This window comes from Bufo gargarizans, chromosome 6, assembly GCF_014858855.1.
Source record: "Bufo gargarizans isolate SCDJY-AF-19 chromosome 6, ASM1485885v1, whole genome shotgun sequence".
NCBI classification, from domain to species: Eukaryota; Metazoa; Chordata; class Amphibia; order Anura; family Bufonidae; genus Bufo; species Bufo gargarizans.
Genome location: NC_058085.1, coordinates 303865585 through 303893403, shown reverse-complemented (window position 1 = coordinate 303893403; position 27819 = coordinate 303865585). Strand labels below are relative to the sequence as shown.

The window sequence follows — 27819 nt, the reverse complement described above, 5'->3', positions numbered from 1 at the left end:
GGGTTCGTATGACCCACGCTAGAACATAATTTCTTGTTGACCTTTCCCATTTTCAGCTAGGGAATATCTGAGGGGGCACGGCTTGGCCAGTGGGTGTGGGGTTAAAAATAATTTTGTCCCCACAAAAAAGGCCAGTTGTCTTACTGCCAGACACAAAATAGTGAGGAAGTGAAAAATGCAAGACATGGTTGTTCTCCTCAGATACCTAGAGAATATACCTAATGTTTTTAATTAATTTTGTATGTTAACTTTCCACCCAAATTTCACATTGGCAATGTTTTTATTCTGATATCGTCCTTTTTACAATGGAAAGCACCTGGACAGAACACACATATTTCAATGAGTATATGCACACAAGCATTGTTTTTCACTGATCATCTATCCGTTTAGGAAAGAAATCTTACCATGTTCTATCTTTAAATATTTTTTCTACTCAGGACTGGTGCATTCAAATAAATCATTGAAGAAACATTTTATCATTTAAAAATCACAGTGTTGTGAATGATTTGTTTGCATTTTTTTTTAGAACTTAAACAGGGTTGTCCCAGAATATGTGTGTGTGGATGGGGGGAGGCATGGGTTGGCAACTCTCCAGCCCACACACACACACTTGTAAAGGAAACATTACTTATCTGCTTCTTAGTACCGGAACCCCGCTCTTTCTCCACCAGGCATGTGAGGCTCCTCTAGGCACCCTCAATGTGTGTTTGGCTGTGGCTATGTCCGAAAGTTGACATCCTAGGACCCCAGAGGAGCATCCCAGGCCTGGAGGAGGAGGAGGAGTGGAGTGTTGTGCTGGAAAACAGCAAGGAAATAGTTTTGAGTGAACTTGCGATTTTCAAGTTTAGGGTTCGGGTTATCTAAGAATTCCGTAATGGATTCCATTACCACAAACCATAACAGAATACTATGATGACATGTACCATGGAAGCATATAAGAGGCATTCTGTATTGCATTCCGTCATTATAGAAGTCTATGCTGACTTCTATTATAACAGAATGCATTATGGAATGCCTCTTATAGGCTTCCGTGGTGCATGCCATCATAGAATTCCATTATGGTCCATGGTAACAAAATCGATTACGGAATATAATCCGCAACAATTGAAGTAGACTTGAATATAAGAGAGAATAAATATTTATTTAACATTCCTGTCAGTTTAGAAAAAAAACAGAATTGTAAATTAATGTCATCAAATTTCACAGTGCAGTTAAGTTAGATGAAAAGTGGCTTTTAGGCTACTTAATCATACACATTGTGTTTTTGCTCTGTTCTTGCACTCTGTCCCTCTGATGCTGTGAAAGGTCTACAATTGAGTGCATGTTTTGTAAATCATTGATTTGCCTGTCTGACTACACAGGGATGTCTGTGCTCCTACCCATCCGTCCTTTATTTCAAATAATTTGTTGAGTGCAGCAAAGTCACAGTTTAATTTTACAGTGCTGTGGATTGAGAAGGAAATCTTTTTTCTAACTCCCCAACAACACAACTTAGGTTTCCATTAAGCCTTTCATGCGTACGTACATTGTCTGCATTTTGAATGTCTGTTGGTACAGGTGATTTGGGTTTGGTTCCTTGCTTTGATAATGCATTTCCTTTGTCAATTTGACTATACATGTTAGCTACAGATTTTTCAATATCTGCTAAGTTATGTAAATTTTTAAGAATTCCCTTTAATTCTCGTCTAGGGCCAGCATCTGAATGGGAGGCTTCCGGTGGTGGCATTTTTATTGGTATAAGCTTTTCCCTGGCACTGCTTAATGGTAGAGGGGATATTGTAGCTATAGATGGGTAAGATTGGCTTGGAGAGAGAAGCTTCTCTGGAAGTGGTGGTGGAGTTGGTAAAGTGGGAAATGGTGAAAATGAAGGTGGGAGAGATGGAGCAGGAAGGGGTGGAGGAGGTGGTGTAGAGCAAGAAGGGCTTGTTGGGACAGAAAGATGAAGTGAGGATTGTATGGGGGATTGCGACTGAGATTTTTTAGGTGGTGGAGATGGAGGAGGAATATTTGGTGGATCAGGAATAATATCTGGAATCGCCTGTTCACATTCAGCAGCTTGAAATTCATGGCAAGCTGTTGTATTTTTTCTGAATAATGGTGGTGTTGGCTTTCGTGTTGGTGGAGGAGAGATTTCTTCAGGTAATTCTGAGGGAGTGACTAGAATGGAAGGAAAAAGGGACATTTGGCATGTTGAAGCCATGTGTGAATTCTGTGTCAGTGATGAAGAATGACATGCCTGATCAATTTCTGTCAAAAGTTGCACATTTTTGTCTGTGCAATCATCATTATTACATGACAATTCAATTTCTTTAAATTCCCAAGGTTTTCCTGTCTTCACATCACCAAATGCATTTTGCTCAAACTGCCTCGCCTGTTCCTTCACACTTAGTTTACCATTTGGTGAGGTGTCTAGAGATGTTTTAAAATATTCTTTGTTTTTCAAGGCTTCATCTGTTCCACACCCTGCTTGATACTGAACTGGATCCATAATAACAGGACTCTCAAGTACTTCGTAAATATTTTTCTTGACAAACCGTGAAGGAAGTGTCCAAGAACGATGCAGTCCTTTTAAACTGCCTTTGACTGTTGGATCTTTTAGCAGTCTTCTTCGAGGTGAAGACTTGTCTAAAGCAAATTTATTTTTCCACAGTAACCCGAGATTAACAGAGCTCTGGCTTCCACCTTCTATATATAAAGGGTTCTGAGTAGTTAGTGGGTTTGTATCAGAAAGAAAGGTAATATTACTTGATGACTTTGGAAGGTTATTGTTTAAACATCCACTTATACAAGACTGTTTGTGAGCTTCAATGGCACGGGAAGCCATATTGCTTATGAGCCTTTGTCGGTCACCTTCTTGTAAAACTGTTTTTTTTCCCCTGCTTTGTTGAAAATGGTAGAGAAGAAAAAGACTTTGAAAGAAAAGAAGATAACCAAAAGTAAGGCTAAGGGGTGGACATGAAAAATAAGTCTACTGTATATCTATTTACTATTATCTAGTGTGCTACAGACAAGACAGACAAGGGGTTCTTGCAAAAAGCATCTGTACAAGTAATCTGCCTTTTGTTTCCCAGTTCCCGACCACCTTTATACATCCTGGAAGTCATCCTTAATCTCTGCACAGATGTTTTATAACATTCTTGCCAAGATCACAGCTACACACTAATCATGCAGCTATAGGAGTGTGGAGCCCACTGTTAGTGCCAGCATATATACGGCACTCAACGACATACTTCCTGCTCTGGTCCCAGTCTGTTCAAGCTGACCCATATCAGCTCTGCATTAATGTCGCATAGCCTTTTACAACCTCTCAGGGGCCATATTCCCCTTTAACTGGGCTACTATTAGGTCAGCTTACAGGATAAATCAGCATAAAGTGTAAGAAAATAAAAGTAAAAAATAAGGCCATCACAGCTTCTTGCCCTGGCGACCATAACTCGGATATCCAATATATCAAAAAATTTGAAAAGAAGACTAATTGTTCCCTTTTAACATGTTCTGGCTATAAGGAAACATTATTTACATAACCAAAAAGAAAAAAGTTATGGCTTTCAAAGATACATGTACTAAATAAATTGAAAATGTGCCTGGTCAGAAAAAAGGGTAAATGGCCTAGTTAAAAAGAAATAAAAAATCCTTGCAAGGAATGCAAAATGGCTTGTTCATCTAAGTAATGGGTAGATAGGGGGAATGGAGCTTAACAGTCAGGCAAATTTAAATTTTTAGCCTGAAAATAAGGATATTTTTACATGGCACATGAATGGTCCCATTTTAATGGAGCTAATTTACAGATATTCTCGAGCAGGGGATTCTGGGAGTTGTAGTTTCAGAACATCTGGAGTGCCGGAGGTTGCTGATCCCTGTTCTAGAGCATAAAAACGTAGTAAAAGACATAGAGTGAGATTTATCAAACTGATGTAGGTAAACTGTCTTAGTTGCCCACAGTAACCAATCAGATTTCACTTTTTATTTTCCAGAGGAACTTTGAAAAATGAAAGGTGGAGTCTGATTGGCTGTTGTGGTCAACACCATAACACCAGTTTTTATAAATCTACCCCATTTTGTGTCAAGATTTAGCCTTGGAATCTCTGCCTAATTCCTAACAGAATTCAGAAAATTTGAACATGACCCAAGAATTTCCAAAGACATCTTTAGAAAGAAAAAACTGTTATGCTTCAACAGATTCTGAACAATTCTTGGACTCTTGGGGGAGACTCATCATACCCATCCACCAGTTTTCTGCTGTTAAAAATAAATAATCACAAACTCTGGGTTTGTGACTTTAGAATGCCAGTTGCATACATTTTTTTTTAACAAATGGCATTTTACTGAAGCCCTCCTCAGTTTCTGAAAAAGGGGCTTGATGGGGCACAGTGTGGGATGTTTTATCATCATTTATATCAGTTTCTGGTATAAAATATGACTGAAATCTAAGCCAGGTAAAAGCTGGCGTAGATTTAATTCCAAGATCATGGACTTCGCTTAATTTATGAGGAATTTTGTCATAAATGAAGTGCATCCTGCGGTGGTGCAAGGTATATAAAGAGTGAAAAATGCTAGCCTTGATAAATCTCCTACTTTGTCTACCTGACTACAATTTGCATACAAAAGCGGGAAATGCAGGAGTGGCTTCAGTGGCTTCTGCTATTGGACTGCCACATCCACTACCATTGCGTGAAAATAATGCTTTTCATGAGCTCTAACATTAATTTAGCAACATCACTAAACATTTTGTTTTTTATTTTCCTATGAAATCGATGGGCTGCATTTACATATTGGCTCACTATGAATTAGTTTAATTATGATTAAGATTTGTACGTGATAGCTTGTCTATTCAAAATACCAAATGTGCAGACAAGCTGCTCGTAAATATCTGGTGCTAATCACATAATTACACTGCAAAAACAGCCAGTCAAGTACTGAACTCACAGTGACAACAAGTTAACAATTGTTGCATCTGTGAAACAGGATTTTTTCCGTCTTTAGTACATTTGCTTGCAGTACAAAACCATATTAAAATGCTGTGAGTCACAGCACTGATATCATTTTGAGTTTTATCTTCTGCCAGTGCATCAAGGGCTTTTCATATGGATCAATAATGTTCTTCACACTTAGAAGGCAGCTATTGGTCAACAGCAGGGGGCCTTCTTCATCCACCTAACATGATGAAAATCTACTTTTATAGAAGGAGATTGATGAGAATGTGTATTCCAAGATCAGAGTAAATAACAAAGCCTGTAGTAAATAGCTTGTATATCTTTTATTTGGTAAATATCATAGATTTTGACTGAATTGTTATAGATTGAAGTTATCATAATTTTCTCCTATCATAATTTTATCATAATCTGAACTGAAATATTATCAATTGTCTATCTCATACAAGGATTTGCAACTGAATTTAAAGTTGACCTGTCAGCATTAGAGTTGAGCAAAGCGAGCTTCGGATGATTCATCCAAAGTCGATTCAATTTAAATTTCTGGATAATGCTGTACGGAGATTCGTCTCCGTACAGTATTAGAATGTATGGGCTCCGATGAGCCAAAATAAGTTATTTGCGAAGTCTCGCATGACTTTGTTGAATAACTTTTGTAATTTATTTTTAAAGTGGAAAACCACTCTTACAAATAGACCTTTTTCTATGGCTAAAACAGGCATTGAAAATGGTAAATCAGACGGGCTTAACCGGCCCATCCCATTCCACAGCGTGGCATGAGCGGGCCGAAGATGCAGATTGCGGCACGACTAGCTGTTGCGCCACAATCTGCGCCTGAAATATGCCTAATTTAGGCATATTTCAGAATGATAAATGACTCCCTATCTTGCGTTTTTCCAAGACCCCATAACTATGACTACAAGCATGACACAGATTTAAGGCAATCACAGTAATCTACAGCATATCAGTCTACTTACTGAAACCTGAGCATGCAGTGAACGAGAGAAAAAACAAAAGTTAAAACAATAAGTAATGCACAGACAGCAGAAAACCAGAAAACATAATGCTTAAGGACTTAAATTATTTAATAGGACCGTTAAGTTTAGTGGCAGAGTTCAATGTGATAAAAGAGGGATGAAAACATTAATACTCACAAAAGTATAAAAAAGACAAACATAAGAGACAGATACAGTAGGACAGCTTTGCCTAAACAAGATTACAGCATAAAGAGTATGCAGATAAATATGGGTGGAGTAGTGCAGGCTGTGTAGAAGAAAATCAGGTAACATACCCGGTTCATAACAAAGTGAATTTCTGTACATGAGTGTGTGAACAGGAGCACAGGGTTAGAGGTTTGGTGGACTGCATGGGCATTTTAATTGACGGGGCCAGGCAGTGAGAACATAGAAGTGCAGAGGGCACGGCAGTTGCAGAGAGAGCAGAGCCTCTAGGTGTAATAGCAATGACCCCTTTGCTCCTAGAGGCTCATTTGCATATATCAAAAAATTTCTTTTTGAAGATGAGACCAACACAGGCGCCTTCAGCTGTGCAACAGGTAAGCCAGTTTCATAGGTACAAATCTGCTGAAAGGTTCCCTTTGATACAAGGCATTTCCTAATGTATTGTGATTGTCCATGTTGCCTCCTTTGCTGACTTGATTCATTTTTCCCATCACATTACCATTCCCATCATGGTTACGGCCACCTTGCGATCCAGCAGTGGTGGTCGTGCTTGCACACTATGGGAAAGGAGCCAGCCTAGATAGTGGTAGAGTGCACAGGCTGTCACTTTTTTCTATAGTGTGCAAGCATGTCCACTGCTGCCGGATTACAGGGTGTTCATAACCAGGGAAATGAGCAGTGTATAATGTGATAAAAAAAAATAATAATAAAAGCCTATAGTGTGCAAGCATGTCCACTGTTGCCTGATTACAGGTTGGCCGTAACCAGGGAAAGGAGCGGTGTATAATGTGATGGAAAAAAGAATCAAAACAGCAAAAGAGGCAATATGGACAATCACAGTACATTAAGAAGTGCCTTGTATTAACTTTGAAGTGAGACAACCCTAATTAAAGGTTATTACATTTCCATTCACATACTTCACTAACAAAACAACCTCTGTTTTCTTAAAGTGGCTTTTAAGAATGTATCTGACCTTTATTCCTCCCCTAATTTCAAATAAAAAAACTTGTATGTAAAAGCCACATAATTGCTCTTTTTATGAACAGTTCCAAAAAGAACAAGTAGTTCAATAGCAAAGCAAAGTGGATCCAAACATATGCAGTGCAAAGGTATATAAAAATATTATAGAAGCATTAAGAAAAATCTTAAAGGGGGAGGCCAATGCTTTATAAATACTGGGCTATCCATCACTACCTGTTCCTCGAGAGTCTGACACCCTACGCCCCTAAAGATGTTCTGCAGTAGCATCGATACAGAAACTTAGTGTCCAAACTACACAGTTCTGTCCATTGTGCAGTGGATGGGACTGGTTACTGAAGCACAGCTGCTTTGAAGTGTGGGTAGTGCTGCAACAGGGTGACATGTCACCGTACAATTGCCTCATGTCCCCCTACCATACTGCTAAATAGGAAAATATAAGTCTATAAAGAGGTGAGAAGTGAAGTGAGCTGCTAGTGGAAAAAAATAATAATATTTTTCTGTGCTATATTACAAAGTTTTTTTTATATTCTCCTATAATATTGATTTATGCAAAGTTTTTTTTAAAGTACAGTCACAATTTAAAACAAAACAATTGAAACAAATTTTTACCAAGGCTCTGTTAGTTTTATGACATGAACTGCAGATTTTATATTCCTGGTTTCTACTTCTGCTGTAGAGACCTCCACACCGGCTGTGTAGGTAGGATCATATCAATCAGCCATTTTTGCCTGAGGATCGGTGCCATACAATATGGGATTTACTGCTCTTTTAAACTGGCAGACTGAAGACGCAATTATCCAGGAGAAACTTTTAATTCCTGAGAACTGCCTATCATTAAGCAGCAATGATCCCCTCTATATGGGAATGAGTGATCATAATAGTGATGGCTCATCCCCATAGAAATGATTGTTTGTGGGCAGCATCTTCCTGTTTACACAGCACTGCCAGCAAGCAATGATTTAATGTGCTCCAATATAGAAGTAAAAGAGTTTTTTCTCTTTCATCGGGTGATTAATGGAACATGGGGAGAGCTGGTTCCCAATAATTAACCTGACCAGCAGCCCATGTAAAAGAGCCTTTGCGGATAATCCAGCACTACTTTTGTACAGTCCTGGACAATCAAGTCCTGTATTTATTTACCATTTATTAAGCAGATAATGATCGTGCCAGAAAGACTAAGGGCTGTATTACACCAACAGGTTACCTGACAGATTTTATGACCAAACTTTGGTCAGCTGGTCAATTACACACACGGATCTTGTTATAAACACCAACTATTGGTCTGATTGGACAGATATTGGTCAGATAATCTGTTGGTGTAATACAGTCCTTAGAGCTAGGAATCCAGTAGGCTGGTCCAGCAGCGGTTTTCTTCAGGCCCGATTAACGGCATATTTGCCAGGTTGCAGCTAGATCTCCGCCCGTCCCCATTATAGTTAATGGGGTTGGATGGTAACATTCAACCATCGGGCAATGCCAAAATACAGAGCCATCCGAACACTAGCGTGAAACTAGCCTTAGACTTAAATTGAAAGGTTAGAACTTTTTTTTCTAATTCGTGTATTTCGTCTACATTTTGGTCATAAAGTATTCTTTTCCTCCAGGTGGTAATACACCTGACATTTATAAGTAGGTCATGTCTTGATGTTCTTTCATTTCTGAGACAGTACCAAACTTGTGCTTTGAAATCTAAAACAAAATGATGGCCAATTAGCCTCCTGCCCCCTCTTTTCCCATTACAGTCTCACCATTCCAAACTCAGCAGTAATCCTGAGCTCCCAAATGTGCAGCCATAATTCTACAGGGTCTGAATCGCAATTTAAAATAGATATACTTTAAATTCCTTCCCAGTTCCAGAGGTGTAGCTCCAAATGCTGCACTTCAAACGCTGGATAAAAAAGGACTTGCTGTCATTCATTAGACCTCATTAGATCTGCTACAAAAGTTCACATAGCCAAAAAAAGAGGGAAAAAACAAGTGCTTTTTCTTCTTGTCTCGTGTAATACTAAGCTTGATTTGAAAGGGAGCCTGTAGGCTTGTTTTATATTCAATGCATAGAAGTTTCATTTGATTCCCCAGGTGCCCAATACCACAGTGAGAGAATGTGCGGAGGAGAACAGCATTCTGAATTTGGGCATGTACATTCTAGCTTTCAACATTCATTCAAATCAATTTACTGCAGGTCATTGTAAAGAATGTGTAGAGTCTATATGTAATGAGTGGACTTGGCCACGGTATGTCACTTAAAGAAAGTTTCTTGGGAAAATCAATGATGACTCTTCTTAAAACAAAGTCTTAAAAGCTTCAAAGTGCTATTATATGAGGGCACAGGGTGACTGGCCTTAAACAGCAGTTATCAATGATGTCTACTTGTCTTCTCGTTGCCATGCTAATTAATGGGGTATATTCCACTGTTACCGGTCATACAGATGGGAAGGAGTAGCCCGGATATCAGTGCCTTCGCTTTTATTTTTGATACTGTACAAATATAATAATTAGAGATGAGCAAATCGAATCCAACGAAGTGGAATTCAAACCGAATTTCAGGATAAATTTGATTTGTTGCAAAGGCGAATTGCTTCGTGGTAGTGAATCAATTTAAACTGAAATAGTGTAAAAAAACAAAAAAATCATACTTACCTCCTCTATTTGCTTGCAACAGGCCATCTTGAATAAAGATCTCGGCCGAAATCCCGTGAGCGGTAAGTATGATTTAATATTTTTACTGATAATTTTACACTGTATTATTACTCTCAGATGCAGCTATCATGTAGCTGTGCTATCACAGCTCCCTGTCATTGCAGCCGCCACTTGCATAAAAATGCACTTCTATTAATAAAAGGAAATGGAGCAAAAAAAAACATGATCAGATTATCTGTACAAACTACAGATATTTTTTAAAGAGATTTGTTTCTGTTTTTTGAGAACCTATAACGTGTTTTTTTTGGGCAGTTAATTGAAAGTCGTTCTGAATAAAAAGTATATTGTACTGACAGGTTCTCAAAGCATCGGTATCAGATTTGAAATTCCCAGAAATCTTTGCTATATTTGGACTACTTCATAGTTATTCTGAATATAGTCAGCAGCTTGCAGGATGAATCAGTGTAAAGTTCAGGATATTACGCACAGCAGCATGTATTCTGTTGATGGACTGCAAACTACAGACTGTCCTAGAATCTTTAGTGTTCGAGATGAGTGAAGTTTTGAAAAAATTCTATTTGGCAGCTTTGTCGAACTTCGTCAAGATATTAGATTCGTTAAGAATTACTTTGTCACAAATCACCTTCCATTGTATTTAGCAGGAACAATGACAGGGAAACGGCTATCACACCACCCCCATCATTTAACCCCTCAGATGCCACGGTCAATGCTGATCATGGCATCTGAGACTCACATTCAGGTGCTCAGGGGTTAATCCAGGGTTAAATAAATAAAAATATATACACAATTGATTGCAGAAAGACCATCCGCTCCCGTCTTGATTGAAGAAAACCCACCAAAGAACATGCTGTAAGCGTGATGACATCACCAAGTGATCACGCAGGCCATGTGTCACGAGACGCCGGGGCGCTCGCTCTCCTCAGCACAGTTGGCGTCCCGTTTCTGTTCAGGAGCGAGAACGTGCACAGCGTCCTCGTCTCCTTGGTGATAGGGGGTGGGACGGACCGGCCACGCATGCCTCCTCCGCGCAGCCAGCGTCCCCAGTTCCCCCAGCAACCAGGCGAGGTCTGAGCACCGAGCTGGGCACTCGGTGCTCAGCTGTACTTCCTGGTGCAGGTCATGTGACGCTGGCCATGTCACATGATCCCAGCTAACTAGTATTTAACAGACAGCCTGCTGGCCACAGGTTGCCTGTTAATTTAGGTTTCCTGGCAATTTGTTTGTTACCTGCATACTTACTTGATCCTGTTCCCTGATGATCCTTTGCCTGCTCTGCCTGTACTGTGCATCTCTCCTGGTATTTTGACCTCAGCTTCCACCTGACTATTCTTTGCGGACTCCTGTTGTGCTTCTCGACTCTCCTGGTATTTGACCCCGGCTTCTCCTGACCATTCTTTGCTTATCCGGTCCGTTCACTATCCGTTATTTGCTTGTTTGTCCTTTCTGCGCGTATCCTAAGTTAGGGACTGCCGTCCAGTTGTACCCTGTCATCAGGACTCGTGTGGCAAGTAGGCAGGGCCAGGGGTGAGGGTGGAGTGCAGTGGTCACTATCCTCCCCCCTGTGTGTGTGGACGTGACCGTTACTCCATGTGCCGTGACCATCATCACTGATCATGTGGTCTTCACGCTCACCGCAGGACCTTTTGCGGGCTTTCTTCAATCAAGATGGGAGCAGACGACCTCTCCCGATTTAGTGGATCAGGTGAATATAATTTTCTTTTAACTTTTAGCCACTATTTTAGGGGAAAAAATTATTCATTACCACGAAGTGTAAGGAAATTCGGCTTTGTGGTGAATCAAATTTTTCCTGAAATTTGGATCGAAGTCTACTTTGGATACTTCAATTTGCTCAACAATGATAGCTCATCATTTTTGCTTGTTTCACTACAGCCATGGATCCTATTGCTGCAGCTGACCTCCGCACGACCGCCTCGTAGATCCAGAGTCCACAGGCTGCTGGTCCTAGTGGTGGTGGTGTCTCGAGTCTAAAGTTGCCCTCCTGGACAGATTCTCTGGGGGAAGTGATAATTTCATTTTGTTTAGGGAAGCATGCAAATTGTATTTTAGGCTACGTCCACAATCATCTGGGATGAGAATCAGAGTTGGTGTGGTTATTTTGTTGCTTAAGGGGGACGCTCAGTCATGGACCAAGCTAGGTGGCCTTCGTCAGGGAGAGTGTTCTGAGATCTATTAGGAGGTGGGCTACGGATGCTTAGTGGAATGATCCGGCTCTCCGTAGTCAGTTTTGTCAGGGATTATCAGAGAGGCTGAAGGACGCTTTGGCCTTTCATGAGAATCCTGAGTCTCTGGAAGCCGCGGCATCTGTTGTGAATGCCATTTGTTTGGTGAAAGCCTTTCACAGGTCTCATCCAGATAAGGTTGGTCCTGGGTGCCCGGAGGTCATCTGTAGAAGGGGCGGTACTGTCACGGACGTACCGAGACATACGGACGTTCCCGCAACAGGTGGAAGGAGATCTGTGAGACTGGCAACACGTGGTTTGATCTGACATGTTTTCCTTTTGAATCAAATGACATCTGTGTTGTTTCTGGTGCTTGCCACACCACCTTTCCCGAGGTGTGGCTATTGTGCTCATTTTACCTTCTCTATTTATTGTTGTTCCTTCCACTATGCTATGCGGTTTATAGCTTCTGTTGGACTTGTGGTTAGCTTGTGTTTGGTTCTTGGCTGAGTTCTTGGTGCTTCATTGAAGATAAATGTTTCCTTTCCCTTTTGTATTTTGTTTATATTTGTGTGTGTTGCCTTTCCGTGTTATTTGTCTTTAGGTCTGAGGGAGACTTCTGTTCGTCCTTCTCTTTGGAGGAACAGGTAGACTCAGTCTTGACATTAGTTCCAGGGTCCTATAGGGTGATATAGGATTCTAGGTATCAGGTGTATGAACTTGCCTACTTTGGGGGCCTGTTCATACTGGTAGTCTGTCCGGACTGGAGTTAGGGCTTTCTCTAGCAGGTGTCCATCTTCCTTCCCTAGTTTCCAGGCCTTATTCCGGTATCCCAATTCCCTCCTATGCTTGATGTGGTGTTTGCCTCCCACACACAAACGTGACAGAGAGAGAGAAAAAATGAATGAGAGAGAATGAGAGAATTTGCACATTTTGGCCTTATTGGGAAGATTGCACTGCTTATCTGGACAGGGCTTCGGAGGGGACCACCATACTGTACATTCCTTCTATATGATGCATTATTAAAAGGTTTTATGTGTTGTTTAAATACTGTGCCTACTTGTGCAAATATGTGTATGTACCAACTGCCAAGTCTCTTCAGTAAAGTTTATTTTAATTGTTCACCAAGCTGGCCTTATTATTGCCTCCCCCACCAGACCACTATCTCTTCCCTTGCATCTCACAACTCATAACCAACACCAAAGGCACCCTAAACTACCATCAGGCAGAAGACCATCACCAGGGTGTGCCAGTGTGCACTTGACCCTGGGGAAGCCTCTGAGCAGGATCAACTGCCACTGCTACTACCACTTCCATTCTCTCCACCTAGCTCATGCCAGGCCTGACGTTGTACCCACACCAAACAGAACTTTCTCCAGGAAAAGGAGAGAGTAGTACCATGCTTATCACACTCTTTTTCCTCGCTGTACAGGATGGAATCAAGATGGGCCCAATAACTTCTATTGAGCCTGTCTCCTGCAGCGAAGAAAGTGTGATATGCATGTGCTTCTCTCTTCTGGTTCTACTTATTCGTGGTGGTCTCAGCACTCAGATCCCCACTGATCAAAACTTTTTAAATGTCTCTATGAAAGTTTTACTAAATCTTAGTGATCCTTTAAGTAACTTGCAGCTGCCAGATGAGGCAAAGCTGGTGCAAAAACATTCCTATACCTTTTTGCCATTAGACCAAGGTCATACCTGCTGTCCTGTAGCTGTAGCCTTTATTTTCTTCCAAAAGGGTTTTTTGAGCTTATACTTTCTAGGATCTGCTCTTTAAGATATTATCCAACAAAATATATTCTACAGTTTTTTAAAGTGTAACTGCCGTTTCATTTTTATACTGTAATGGTATAGTGTACCCTACAGTATATGTGCATTTGTGTTTTAAAATGTAATCATTTTCTGTTTTACATGATAAAATCTCCCACAAATGTGTGCCACTTTACCATTGTGCAGCCCTCTCCTCAGTGTGTTGCCATGTGCAGTCCGTCTTCTCTATCTTTAAAACAAGAGACGGATCAGTTCTGGGAGGAGGAGCTCAGCCCTGGATGCGCGTTCACAGTGTTGTAGGACACTGGCTCCTCCTCCCAGCCTTCATGCCTGCAAGGAGTCAGGGATGCGCTTGTCTTCCTTCACAGCAGCGCAATGTGTAAGTGTAGATCACGCTGCTGGAGGGAATCAGCACCACTTGTCTTCCTTCACAGCAGCGCGATCTGACGGTGTACATCGCGCTGCTGGAGGGGATCAGCACCGCTTGTCTTCCTTCACAGCAGCACGATCTGGCAGTGTACATCGCGCTGCTGGAGGGGAGCGCTGTGTTGGAGCTTGCTAGGAAGAACTAGTTGAGTATTTGGCTGTGTTACTAAAGTATAGGGGGCATCTGGCTGCAAATATGATGCTTGTCTGCTAGTGCATAAGAGGAGAGCAATGGCTTATGGGAAGTCAGGGAAATACAGGACGGCCTCAAGAAAGGGCAAACATCCCCATAGGAAGTGCAGCAGATGCCATTTTAGAAAGAAGCTGAAATACAGGCACAGAGAAATATGGTTGCTATGGGCTGAATACAGGCATCAGAAAGGTAAAATTAGATGCGGAACGGAATCACGGAATGGAACCCCACGGAAGCACTACGGAGTGCTTCCTGGGGTTCCGTTCCGTGCCTATGCACTGCAAAAAGATAGAACTTTTTGTGGAACAGAAGGATCGCGGACCCATTCAAGTGAATGGGTCCGCGATACGGATGCAGCTGTCACACGGTCGGTGCCAATGCATTCCGGACCGCAATTTGCGATCCACAGCACAGGCACAGAGGGGCAACGATCGTGTGAACAAGCCCTTAGAAAGAGGTTGTCGTGTACTAGACTATGTATGGAAAAACCCATTTAACTCTTAAATTCCCTGCTGCTTCAGCACATATGGGTCTGCAGCCACCTACTGGATTAACTTTAGCCTCAAGCCATCATTGAAAACATGTAAGCAAATAGGGGGGCTAGAGGACAAGCGGGGCTCGAGTAGAATTTAACAAATGAATGGTTTTTGTAAAGCCAGCAGAAACACGCTTTTCTTATTATTACCGTGCTACTGGACTTTTTGGTAACTTCTAATTGCGATTTATAACTTACATTAAGTGGTATATTATCCTATATTTTAAAATTGAGGAAAAAAACCTCTATTATCTCAGGCATTTGACGAGTTCCTGCACTTTATCTTGTTTGGAACTACCTGCCAATATATATTATTTACTGTAGAAAGTGTCCAATCAATTGATTGTTTGACCCGGCCTATTGTTTGATTGCGTTAAATTGCTTGGAAAAGCGTTGTTACATATTATAAGAAAGCAAACCAGTTATTACACAATGACTCAGTCTGTGCACCTCAGGATTAAAGCAATGTATCAGCTTCCGAAAAAGTACAATTTGTATGCATAAAACTATGATGCCAGAAGCCCCGCATCGCAGCTTATAAAACTGTTTCATGAAGAAAACTGAAACTGATCCATCATTCATTTTTAATATCGTTCGGCAACTGAGAAATTACGTTTTGACATGTTTGAGGATGTTTATTTATCTATTTTTAAATCTGTTATCAGAGAGAAAAAAGACTGTACGCAACAGTATTAAACGCTTGGTTACTTACATATTTAATAGACACCTCTGAACAAAACATTCTTCAGCGTCGCAGATCGCCGCACCAAGACAGATTCCAGACCGCTTTTATGATAACAGATCTGCGGCGGCTTCCACTATTATAGTGATTCATGCAATTGTAAGGAAAACAATTTATATTCAGTACTTACATAGTGCTGTCACCCAACTCTTCATACAGATTATTGGCAGCGGGAGTCGATGGTTTTCCTGCTGGCAGTGCCATCTGGATCCTTGCTGTCTTTGCGCACTCAGCTTGCCTCCTTTTTGAAGGAAAAGAAACTGAATTAGAGGACATACCGAGGGTCTTAAACATTTAATTGGTGCTACACAATGAGGGATTGGATCGGTCTTTTGTATGCAAAGTACAGAACAGCATCATTCATATCATTTCTGATTGAGCAATAAACATGAAGCTATTGAGGACAGACGCTGGGCGCTCTGAGGACAGGACAGATTTTAAGCACATTTTAGTCCATCTTTCTCATCGTACAGAAGATCTAGTTTTAGTCTATTAATTTACTCCAAAAAGTAGAAAAAATAGTATGTAATCAGCTATTGTGCTAACTCGTACACTGTGGGAGCATTGCTTGATATATACTGTACTTCTGACCAGTCTATTAGTTGACAAGCACCCAGCGTATGCCAATATATCAGTATGCCAATTTCTATCACTGTCTGCTACCGCTTTACTATGCATGGTACACCTTTTCTTTTATAATAGAAGCCTATAGAGATGCATCTAATAGTATGCCTATGCAGTGGGAATCATCGCAGCCTTCTTTCTGCAATATACGCTAAGGTTTCCTCTTGCTGTATACCTCCGATGTAGGACAAAATCATACAGAACTGAGATGGTGATGGTTTCCAGTAATTACACACCCTGCATTTGCCTTAAGCCTGTCACCATGAAAATACAGCGTACTCTGCAGGCAGCATGTTATAGATCAGGAGGAGCAGAGCAGATTGAGATATACAGGGTGGCCCAGAAAAAAGTAGCCGACCATCAATATCTCAAATTACCATCAAATTACCTAATAGTAGATCTGTCATAGTTGTCCATAACAGCCAATCAGAGCTCGGCTTTCATTTTTTTCAGGGCCCTGTAGGAGCTAAAAGCTGAGCTCTGATTGGTTACTATGGACAACTATGACAGATCTACTACTAGGCAATTTGATTTGGAGATATTGAAGGTGGGCTACGTGTTTGTGGGCTACCCTGTAGTTTATGGGAAAAGATTCAGTAAAACTTGTAATTTATTCATCTAAATCGCTATCTGTATATACAAAATCATAGAGGGAATGATGTCAATGACTGATAGGACCGCCTTCCTAAGTTCAAAGCCCAGAATGAGCAGGAAATTAAATGAATACATTTTCAAATTATACTGAATCTTTTCACATAAAACTATATATATATCAATTTGCTCAGATCCTTCTGCTCGATAACATGCTATTGGAAGATTACACAGCATTTTTATGGTGACAGGTAGTGTTGAGCGAAGCGAACCATTTAAAGCAGGCACCATTTTTAAAAGCATTTGAAGGCTTGGTTAAAGGGAACCTGTCACCAGTTTTATGGTGTCCTAACTAAGGGCAACATAAATAAGTGACTGATTCTCTTAGCAAAATGCTGGGTTACTTTCTTTAATTGATCCAGTCAATCTGCCAACATCTTGTATTGAAAAGCTCCAGCTGATAATGATGAGTCCTGAATATTCATGAGCTCCTGACTCTCCCCGCCTACCTGCTGCTGAATGACAGTTATTTTCCATATGAATCAGCAGCAGGTGGGCAGAGGAGTGGCTATAGCTCGGAATTAGGCTACATTCACACGTCAGTATTTTCCTATATCCCGATTTTCGGTCCGTTTTTTGCGGATCCGTTGTTCCTGAAAATGATTCCGTATGTCATCCGTTTTTTGCGGATCCGCAAAAAACTGAAACATGTATAAAGTTCAATAATCAAATAAAGTTGTTTGGAGTTCTTTGAAAAAAAATTGAAAAAAATAAAAATAAAAAAATTTGTTATGTGTTTCCAGGAACGGATTCCGCATAAAACGGATGACATACGGAATGACATCCGAATGTCTTCCGTTTTTTGCGGATCCATTGACTTTGTATTGTACCAGGATCCGAATTTTGCGGACAAGAATAGGACATGTTTTATATTTAAACGGACATGCGGAACGGAACAACGGAAACGGACAGCACACATTGTGCTGTCTGATTTTTTCCAGGACCCATTGAAAATGAATGGGTCCAGATCTGGTCCTGATCTGTTCCGCAAAAAACGGAACAGATCAGAAAAGAAAAAACGGACGTGTGAATGGACCCTTAAATATACACTGGACTCAATGACATCACGCTGGACTAAAATCAGCTCATTAGCATGCAGCATGTGGCATCTTTGTGTGTATATTATGAGGTAACCATCTGTCACACTAGTAAATGAATACATCTAAGGTACTTTTTAGTAGTTAATGATTGTTTATAATTAGATTATAATCAAATATCCACATGACAGGTTCCCTTTAACTTTTAAGCCTTCACACTGAGATTGGGCCATGAAGTGGGAAGAATATGATTAGACGGAGTGGCTATCACGATCGGCGTAACTGTCACATACGTGACACGGAGGGAGGAACAGAGGGAGGCCCTGCCCTAGTGAGAGGGAAGGTGGTGACCCCTGACTCACCTTGCGTCTGGCACCTGGCTGCCCTGTCGTCCCTAGACGGGTTCCTCACCCGTACGCCGATCACGTGCCTAAAACCCTGGCTTTCCCTAGGATGAGCCCTAGGTAGTGAACAGGGCGGTGGGAACACTAGTCCGCACCACTAGCTCTAGAGGAAAACACCAAGGGGAGGACAGACAATACAAACTAAACATATAATCCCAGGTGGGCAACAACAGGAGACAACAAAAGCCCAACAGGGATCCGGAGGGTAGCACTCTGGAACAACAACCAGATTCTCAGCTCCAGTGGGTCAGCATAGATGTCCAGGCAGGAAGCTCTATAACTGGCAACAAGAGAAGTGTGAGAGGAGAATATAAGGAGTTTGGGAGTGGCAGACAAGAAACAGCTGAGGAGGAGAAGCTACGGATCCCTGAGTGAGACAAAAAGGATAGCAAGGCAAACACAGAAAACAAACACTAAGAAACACCGTGATCTTTAGGCATAGAGCGCGCAGCCACCCGCTGCGACTTCCTGACCCCGGGTATAACGGAGTCAGACGTGGCTCTTGACACCCTCGTGACAGTACCCCCCCTTTCACGAGGGGCCTCCGGACACTCAGGACCAGGTCTCTCCGGATGAGAGACATGGAAAGCCTGAATCAACCTGTTGGCGTTTACCTCTGACGCTGGAACCCACATTCTTTCCTCGGGACCGTAACCCCTCCAATGCACCAGATACTGAAGAGAGCGGCGGACCCGACGAGAATCAACAATTCTGGATATTTGAAACTCCAGATTACCATCCACAACAACAGGAGGAGGTGGCAGCGGTGATGGTTCTAGAGGTGGAACATACTTCTTGAGCAACGACTTATGGAAGACGTTATGGATCTTAAAAGTCTGAGGTAGCTCCAGGCGAAAAGCCACAGGGTTAATGACGGCTACAATTTTATAAGGACCAATGAACCTAGGACCCAGTTTCCAAGAGGGAACCTTCAACTTAATATTCCTAGTAGACAACCACACATAGTCATTCACTCCTAGGTCCGGACCTGGCGACCGTTTCTTATCGGCCATGCATTTGTATTTACCACTCATATTTTTCAAGTTAGCTTGCACCTTCTGCCATACCGATGAAAGAGATGAAGAAAACCGTTCCTCTTCGGGAACCCCAGAAGACCCCCCCTCTTTGAAAGTACAAAATTGGGGATGAAAACCGTATGCACCAAGAAATGGTGACTTGCCAGTGGATTCCTGACGGCGATTATTTATGGCAAACTCGGCTAACGGTAAATATGATGACCACACCTCTTGGTTTTCAGACGCAAAACACCTTAAATATGTTTCTAGGTTTTGGTTGGTACGCTCAGTCTGTCCATTCGACTGAGGATGGAAAGCTGAGGAAAAGGATAAGTGTACCCCTAAACGGGTACAAAAAGCTTTCCAAAACTTAGAAATAAACTGGGTTCCCCGATCCGAAACCACATCGGAAGGGACCCCGTGAAGCTTCACGATTTCACTGATAAACACCTGAGCAAGAGTCTTAGCATTAGGAAGTGCGGGTAGCGCAATAAAGTGTACCATTTTGCTAAACCTGTCTACTACTACCAAGATAACTGTTTTACCCGCAGACAAAGGTAAGTCAGTGATGAAATCCATTGATAGATGTGTCCATGGTCTATTGGGGATGAAAAGTGGCAGTAAAGACCCTGCTGGACGTGTATGAGAGACTTTCGCGCGTGCACAAGTAGAACAAGTAGACACGAAATCTATTACATCCTGACGCAACCTTGGCCACCAAAAACGACGAGACAATAGCTCCAAGGTTGCTTTACTACCCGGGTGCCCAGCAAGTGCCGAATTATGATGTTCCTTCAATAACTCAAGACGCAGGTTTAACGGTACAAACAATTTCTCTGAGGGGCAAGAGGCCGGGGCGTCCCCCTGGGCCTCTAACACCTTTCCCTCTAGAACAGAGTGTACAGCCGAGACAACCACTCCTCTTTGTAAAATAGGTACCGGATCACTAACATTACCCCCTCCAGGGAAACTACGAGACAATGCGTCTGCCTTGGTATTTTTTGCCCCAGGACGATAGGTGATTACAAAGTTAAATCTGGTAAAGAATAGCGACCACCTAGCTTGTCTAGGGGTGAGACGCTTAGCCGATTCTAGGTACAGAAGGTTTTTGTGATCCGTAATTACCGTGACGGGGTGGATTGCTCCCTCTAAGAAGTGACGCCACTCTTCAAACGCCAGTTTAATCGCCAACAGTTCCCTATTTCCAATATCATAGTTCTTTTCTGCTGCAGATAATTTTTTGGAAAAGAAAGCGCAAGGACGCCATTTGCCAGGAGACGGACCCTGAGACAATACAGCCCCCACTCCCACCTCCGACGCATCAACTTCAACAATAAAAGGCTGGGAGACATCAGGTTGAATTAGAACAGGTGCCGAGGTAAATCTCTCTTTTAGAGAGGAAAATGCAATTTTAGCGGCGTCAGACCATTTAGAAAAATCAGTCCCCTTCCTAGTCATGTCAGTAAGGGGTTTAACGATCACTGAATAATTTTTAATAAACTTTCTGTAGAAATTTGCAAAACCCAAAAACCGTTGTAGAGCTTTAAGGTTCTCAGGAAGATCCCAATCTAAAATTGCCTGGACCTTCCCAGGATCCATACGGAAACCTGAAGCAGATAATAGATATCCCAGGAATTGTATTTCCTGAACGGCGAAGACACATTTTTCAATTTTCGCATATAATTTATTCGTCCGTAGGACCTGCAGTACTTGCCTGACATGTACTTCATGTGTTTTCAGATCAGCCGAATAAATTAAGATATCATCTAGGTATATGACTACAAACCTGCCGATGAGATGACTAAAAATATCATTAACGAAATGTTGGAAGACAGCAGGGGCATTGGTCAGACCGAAAGGCATGACTAAATTTTCGTAATGCCCCTCAGGGGTGTTAAAAGCTGTCTTCCACTCATCCCCTTCCTTGATACGAATCAGATTGTAGGCCCCCCTAAGATCAAGTTTGGAGAACCACCTAGCACCCGCAATCTGATTAAAAAGGTCAGGAATGAGAGGAAGAGGGTATGGGTCTCGGACGGTTATCCGGTTTAGCTCACGGAAATCTAGGCAAGGACGCAGGCCCCCATCTTTCTTTTTAACAAAGAAAAACCCTGCAGCCACGGGTGAAGAAGAGGGTCTGATGTGTCCCTTGGCCAGACTCTCGGAGATATAATCTTTCATGGCTTGTCTCTCGGGACCCGAAAGATTATACAACCTGGACTTGGGTAATTTTGCACCGGGAATCAGGTTAACCGGGCAATCATAAGGACGATGAGGTGGTAGCTTCTGACAACCCTTTTCAGAAAAAACGTCCTCAAAGTCCGAAATAAATGTAGGTAGGGAAGCTATGGAGGCGATTAAGCAATTGTTATTTAAGCAATTCTCTCTGCAATGCTCACTCCACTCCAATATCTCCCTGGCCTGCCAATCCACCACTGGATTGTGCGCTACCAACCAGGGAAGACCCAATACCACAGGAGAGGGAAGGCCCTCCAGAACGTAACATGAAAGACGCTCCTTATGGTGGTCCCCTACCCGAAGATGTAAGTTATGGACAACGTGAGTGAGGTTTCTCTGAGACAGAGGAGCAGAGTCAATAGCGAATATGGGAATGGGTCTCTGCAGCGTACAGAGAGACAGACCCATAGTGCGGGCAAAATGGGCATCTATCAAATTTACCCCTGCACCACTGTCTAGAAAAAAAGAAATAGTCTCCGTCTTAGCGCCAAAAACAATAACCGCTGGCAACACAAATTGAGATGTTCGTATGGAGGAAACGTATACCCCCCGGCTGACATCCTCCGCACAGCCTGGGGTTAGTAGTTCCGACGGTCTTTTGTTTTTGGGAAAGGAGGGACAGACATTAATGAAATGACCCCTCTCCCCACGGCGAACCTCAGGAGGACGGACCTGACGAGAAGTTCCTCCTAGCTGCATAGGCTCATCCAAGTCAGTACAGACTAACTGCTGCTTGGAAGAGGTTACCGATTGCTCAGGAATTTTCGATCTCTCCCTAAGACGTCTATCTATCCTGATAGAGAGGGACATAACAGCATCAAGGGAAAGGGGAGTCTCATACAGCGCCAGCGCATCCTTAACCCTTTCAGATAACCCAGAGCAGAACTGACTCCTGAGAGCCGGGTCGTTCCACTGAGTATCCGTAGCCCACCTGCGGAACTCTGAGCAATATTCCTCTGCTGGCCGATCTCCTTGTAGGAGTCTCCGTAACTTCGACTCAGCCAGGGCGACACGGTCAGGGTCATCATATATGAGACCCAAAGCCCCAAAAAATCCCTCCACTGACCGGAGAGCCTGGGAACCAGGGGGTAACGAGAACGCCCAGGATTGCGGGTCCCCCTGAAGCAGGGAAATAACAATCCCCACCCGCTGTTCTTCATTACCTGAGGAGTAAGGGCGCAGCTTAAAATATAATTTGCAGGCCTCACGGAACAACACAAATTTGTCCCTTCCCCCAGAGAATCTGTCAGGAAGAACAACCTTGGGTTCTGTAACAACCTGGTTACCCATAGCAACCGCTGGGCTTACGGTCTGCTGCATTTGCTGCTGCTGTTGGAGGACAGACGCCTTCAATCCTGCCACCTCCAAAGACAGGCCTTGAAGCTGTTTTGCCAAAGCAGCAATAGGATCCATATTGGATTCTAAGTAGAGAAAAAAAAATTAAATAATTTTTTTTTTTTTTTTTTTTTTCTCAAAAAATAAGGGCCAGTTATAATATCACGATCGGCGTAACTGTCACATACGTGACACGGAGGGAGGAACAGAGGGAGGCCCTGCCCTAGTGAGAGGGAAGGTGGTGACCCCTGACTCACCTTGCGTCTGGCACCTGGCTGCCCTGTCGTCCCTAGACGGGTTCCTCACCCGTACGCCGATCACGTGCCTAAAACCCTGGCTTTCCCTAGGATGAGCCCTAGGTAGTGAACAGGGCGGTGGGAACACTAGTCCGCACCACTAGCTCTAGAGGAAAACACCAAGGGGAGGACAGACAATACAAACTAAACATATAATCCCAGGTGGGCAACAACAGGAGACAACAAAAGCCCAACAGGGATCCGGAGGGTAGCACTCTGGAACAACAACCAGATTCTCAGCTCCAGTGGGTCAGCATAGATGTCCAGGCAGGAAGCTCTATAACTGGCAACAAGAGAAGTGTGAGAGGAGAATATAAGGAGTTTGGGAGTGGCAGACAAGAAACAGCTGAGGAGGAGAAGCTACGGATCCCTGAGTGAGACAAAAAGGATAGCAAGGCAAACACAGAAAACAAACACTAAGAAACACCGTGATCTTTAGGCATAGAGCGCGCAGCCACCCGCTGCGACTTCCTGACCCCGGGTATAACGGAGTCAGACGTGGCTCTTGACACCCTCGTGACAGTGGCCTGGGTATACCTGTTTTATATCAATTTGTGGCAAATTAATTCGTAATGAATTGAATTTCTTAGCAAAGTTCAGCGAAGCTGCCCAATTGAATTTTTCAAAACTTCACTCATCTCTTACATCTGACAGGTTTCCTTTAAGGGGATTATCCGGGATTTAAATATTGACACTGAAAGTGACGGTAGAGCTCCGTTGAGCACGGCAGCCTCTTCCTTCGCCTGTAATGTCAAGTCCATTGGTCACGGGACCATTATGCAGCTCAGTCCCACTCAAATGAATGTGACTGAGCTGTAATACCATTCACAGCCACTATAAAATATATGGCACTGTGCTTGGTATACTGAGAAGAGGTGGATGAGCACTGAGGCCTTTTCAAACTGCAGGTTGGTGGAAGTGCCAGGAGTCGGACCTGCACTGATCAGATATTGAGGATCTAACCTGAGGAGCATCAATGTGTACAGGTTGTCCCAGAAAACCGCTTTCAAGATTCTGTAGCAAGCATTTTTCCAAAAGGCTAATAAGAAAAAGAACCCTGTAGTGTATAGACCGGTTTGCAAGGCATCAGCAGAGATTTTTGAATGCCCCACAGTCTTGCCTGATGTGACTTTATTGGTAAAAGGGCTGAAGCAATAAGCAACCCAGCCAGCAGAGAACAGGATGGCACTTTACAGCCTGTATTCAACTACTGGAACCAATTCCAATAATAAACTATTAAGAAATGATAGTAGCTGTAGTTTTCACTGTACAATATTCTAATATTAGTATACAGTGTCATTAATGCTTCTCCGATCTAGATTTTACCAAGCAAAATCAATGCCAAAAACCTTCTTAAGGCAGAATCTCATGTGTAGCTTGTATGTTCCCTGTGAAGCTGGAATTATTGTTTTCAATGGCCATTTTGAGAATTGAAGATCCAATTAATTTCCATGGAACAGATGTGAGGCTTACAAGTGTCCCTTTACTTGAGATCCAGGTGCATTTGTACTTAAAAGAAGGAATCATTGCAAAGATACATTTATTAAATGATACACAGGCATTCCTCATGGTTTTTGTGCTGCAGATCATCAATCTTAGGCCTCTTTTCCACAAACATATCCGTTTCGTGGCCGTATTGCGGGCCACATATGGCGGTTCCGCAATACACGGGGCACCAGCCGTGTGCATTCCGCATCACGGATGCGGACCCATTGACTTGAATGGGTCCGCAAATCCGGAGATGCGGTGCGGACTGGAAGCACAGAACGGAACCCCACGGAAGCATGACGGAGTGCTTCCGTGGGGTTCTGTTCCGTGCTTCTGTTCCGCAAAAAAATAGAACTTGCTCTATCTTTTTGCGAAGCGGATGGATCACGAACCCATTCAAGTTGAATGGGTCTGGATCCATCCCGGCCACCGGACGGATGTTGCCCGTGCATTGGGGACCGCAAATTGCGGTCCCCAATGCACGGAATGGAACGAATACATTCTTGGGAAAGAGACCTTAAATGTACTAATCCACCCCTGAGATATTTTATAGCTCTAGCCTACTGAATTGGCACCAGTCAGATGAATATTTAACATCTACCGTGTTAAAATCAGTTGAAAGCCCTTTCACAAAGTTATTAACTATTAAAGGGGTATTCCCATCTGAGGAAATGGGGGCATATCGCCAGGATATGCCCCTATTGTCTGATAGGAGTGGGTCCTGCCTCTGGGACCCGGACCTATACCGAGTCGGGAATGTGGTGGCCGGGGGATCCCGGGTTTCCCTCGGTCTGCCCACCACCAAGCGCTCTCCCCGAAGTCTTGAATGGGAGCTCAGCGCTCTTGCATGCCCACTGCTCCCATTCATCTCTATGGAGCTGACAGAAATTGCCAATCCAGCGCTTGGCAATTTTTGTCGACTTTTGGGGCTCCGTTCTCAGAGTACTAGGATATGCACCTCCTAACGATATGTCCCCATAGTATGAGATAAGAAAACCCTATTAAATCTTTTTAAATATGGTCATAATATGTCAACCTAGGAAACTGGAAAAATAACCCCCAAAGCTGTGTTATGGCCTGAAGCCTCTGAGTATTTGAGACAGAGGTAAACCATAAAGTTGTCCTCAACATCTATGTCACACAACATAGTGTCTGAAGTCCTTCAATTGGGATGATGTCAATGACTGTTCAATGTGTATCTCCTCACTGGTCACTCCTACTACACCCCCATCGATCGGAAAGTTATGGCATATCTTAGTGGTAACTTAATAGTACTCATTTAACGAGAATCTGTCAGGAGAATCAATTCTCTTAAAGGGAACCAGTCACATTGAACATGGTGTCTGAGCTGCAGGCTGAGCCGATTGATTTTGTGGGAAAATATTCAGAAAAACATGTATTTCATTCATTTACATTCCTGCTCATTCTGGGCTTTGAAGTCAAGAAGGCGGTCTTATCAGTGATTGACAGCTCTCTCTGTATGCACAGTCATAGAGGGAGGGCTGTCGGTCACTGATAGGACCTCCTCCTGGACTTGAAAGCCAAGAATGAGCAGGAATATAAATTAATGAAATACAAATAATAATATTTTTCCCCACAAAATTGCTCAGCTCCTCCTGCTGATACTGCTGACTAAAAACATACTTTTGTTCTGATGATCTGTACCAGCATTATGTAGAAAAAAAACTTTATGCAAGTGAGAGTTTAAGTGCACTAAGGGGCGGTTTGTAGCTTTCCAATGCACCTTAGTTTCTCGCTTCTGATTGACAGGCCAGTTATCAACAGAGTCCTCTGGCCGGGTCCTATAATCCTGCGCCGAACACTTAACCATTGGTGCCTGCGCAGCTATTGCTTCTTGCTCCAAAGTGCAGATTACTTCAGTGCATGCGCAATGATGAAATGTATGATGCAGGCATGTGATTACTTGGCCAAGTGAGAAGACGAAGGAGTAGCTAGAAGTTCAGAGAGGAGGAGCTAAGGTACACCAATGGACTAAGGCCCACCATTTGGAGCTCCTAGGCCCTCATTTGCATAGGGAATAGTCATTTTTCTCCATTACACCACTACAGATCAGCATAATAAAGGTATGCTTTTAGTCGGCAGGATTAGCCCTACCAAACATTCTGAGAGTTAATCCAGCTGACAGGATTCGATGGTAATGACTTGTTCCTTCAGGAATGAACAAGTTTGATGTTTAGCTATTCATTTGTTAGAGATGTTTCTGGTGAACGTTAAGCAAAATGAGGAAGTTCTCATAAAAGCGAACATCTGTTTTATATTTATGGCTGTCTAAACGGATTCGATTTTATCATATATTCTTGAAATAGTTGACTATCAACTTGCTGTCCCATGACGACTATAGGCAACAGCAATCAGAGGACCTTTGCTGGAATTTGGAACCTCAGCTAATTAGATTATTGAGGTTATTGCTTGAGGAATCTAGGTGAGGTTCTCTTTTATATGTCTTAGTGCTTAGTTCCAAAAGCCTCTATTTGTTGGTTTCATTTTATGTGTGACTGGATGAAGCCTACATATTCATTCAGCTGCATCGGGGCGGGGGTGGGGGGGCTGGTATTTTGATGGATGACATTCTCCTGCTTACCAGTATAAATCTCCTCTAACAATCAGGCAGTAATAAACCAGTTGGAAATAGTCTAAAGCAGACAGGTTTATTTTGCCTAGCAAATAGTCTTTAACAGCTTACTGCTGAGACCACTGAATACTCAGTGCTTTATTCCAAGACAGCTAGACTTAGCAGTGTACACACCAATGGATCAGCGCTACAGATACATGACAAGGCTGTAACCCTTCTTCTGCATTGCATTACGCTGTCGGTTCATGTCTGCATTGCACATGCCTCTGAATTTGGTTTATTAAAGCATTAGAGTTTATGCTTCAATACAGCAGCTTATGGAACTCTGCCCAAAACAGCCTAGTCTGAATGCCTCTCTGCGGGGCATTGCACCAACACTGTGATGTATGAGGTTCTTATACATAAAGCCACTTATAAATGCATTCACTCTTGCTGACCATTGCAGGTGAATACCTTCTTCTATAGGAATAGCCATTATTTTCTGTACAATAAAAACATTTTAGAATCTAAAATATGTTTTTGGAGGATTGTACTCGT

The 27819-nt window shown here is 42.6% G+C and overlaps 1 protein-coding gene across 1 annotated transcript in view; it reads right to left on the bottom strand.

Annotated features, from left to right (window-relative positions):
• Nucleotides 1–27819, bottom strand: part of PCDH15 (protocadherin related 15) — a 1384495-nt gene that overhangs the window by 93137 nt on the left and 1263539 nt on the right. The window contains exons 29-31 of the mRNA XM_044299661.1: nucleotides 15731–15841; nucleotides 5909–5914; nucleotides 1440–2909 (exon numbers count right to left, since the gene is read on the bottom strand). Coding sequence (XP_044155596.1) covers nucleotides 1440–2909; nucleotides 5909–5914; nucleotides 15731–15841 — 1587 coding nt within the window. The remainder of the gene's footprint in view (nucleotides 1–1439; nucleotides 2910–5908; nucleotides 5915–15730; nucleotides 15842–27819) is intronic.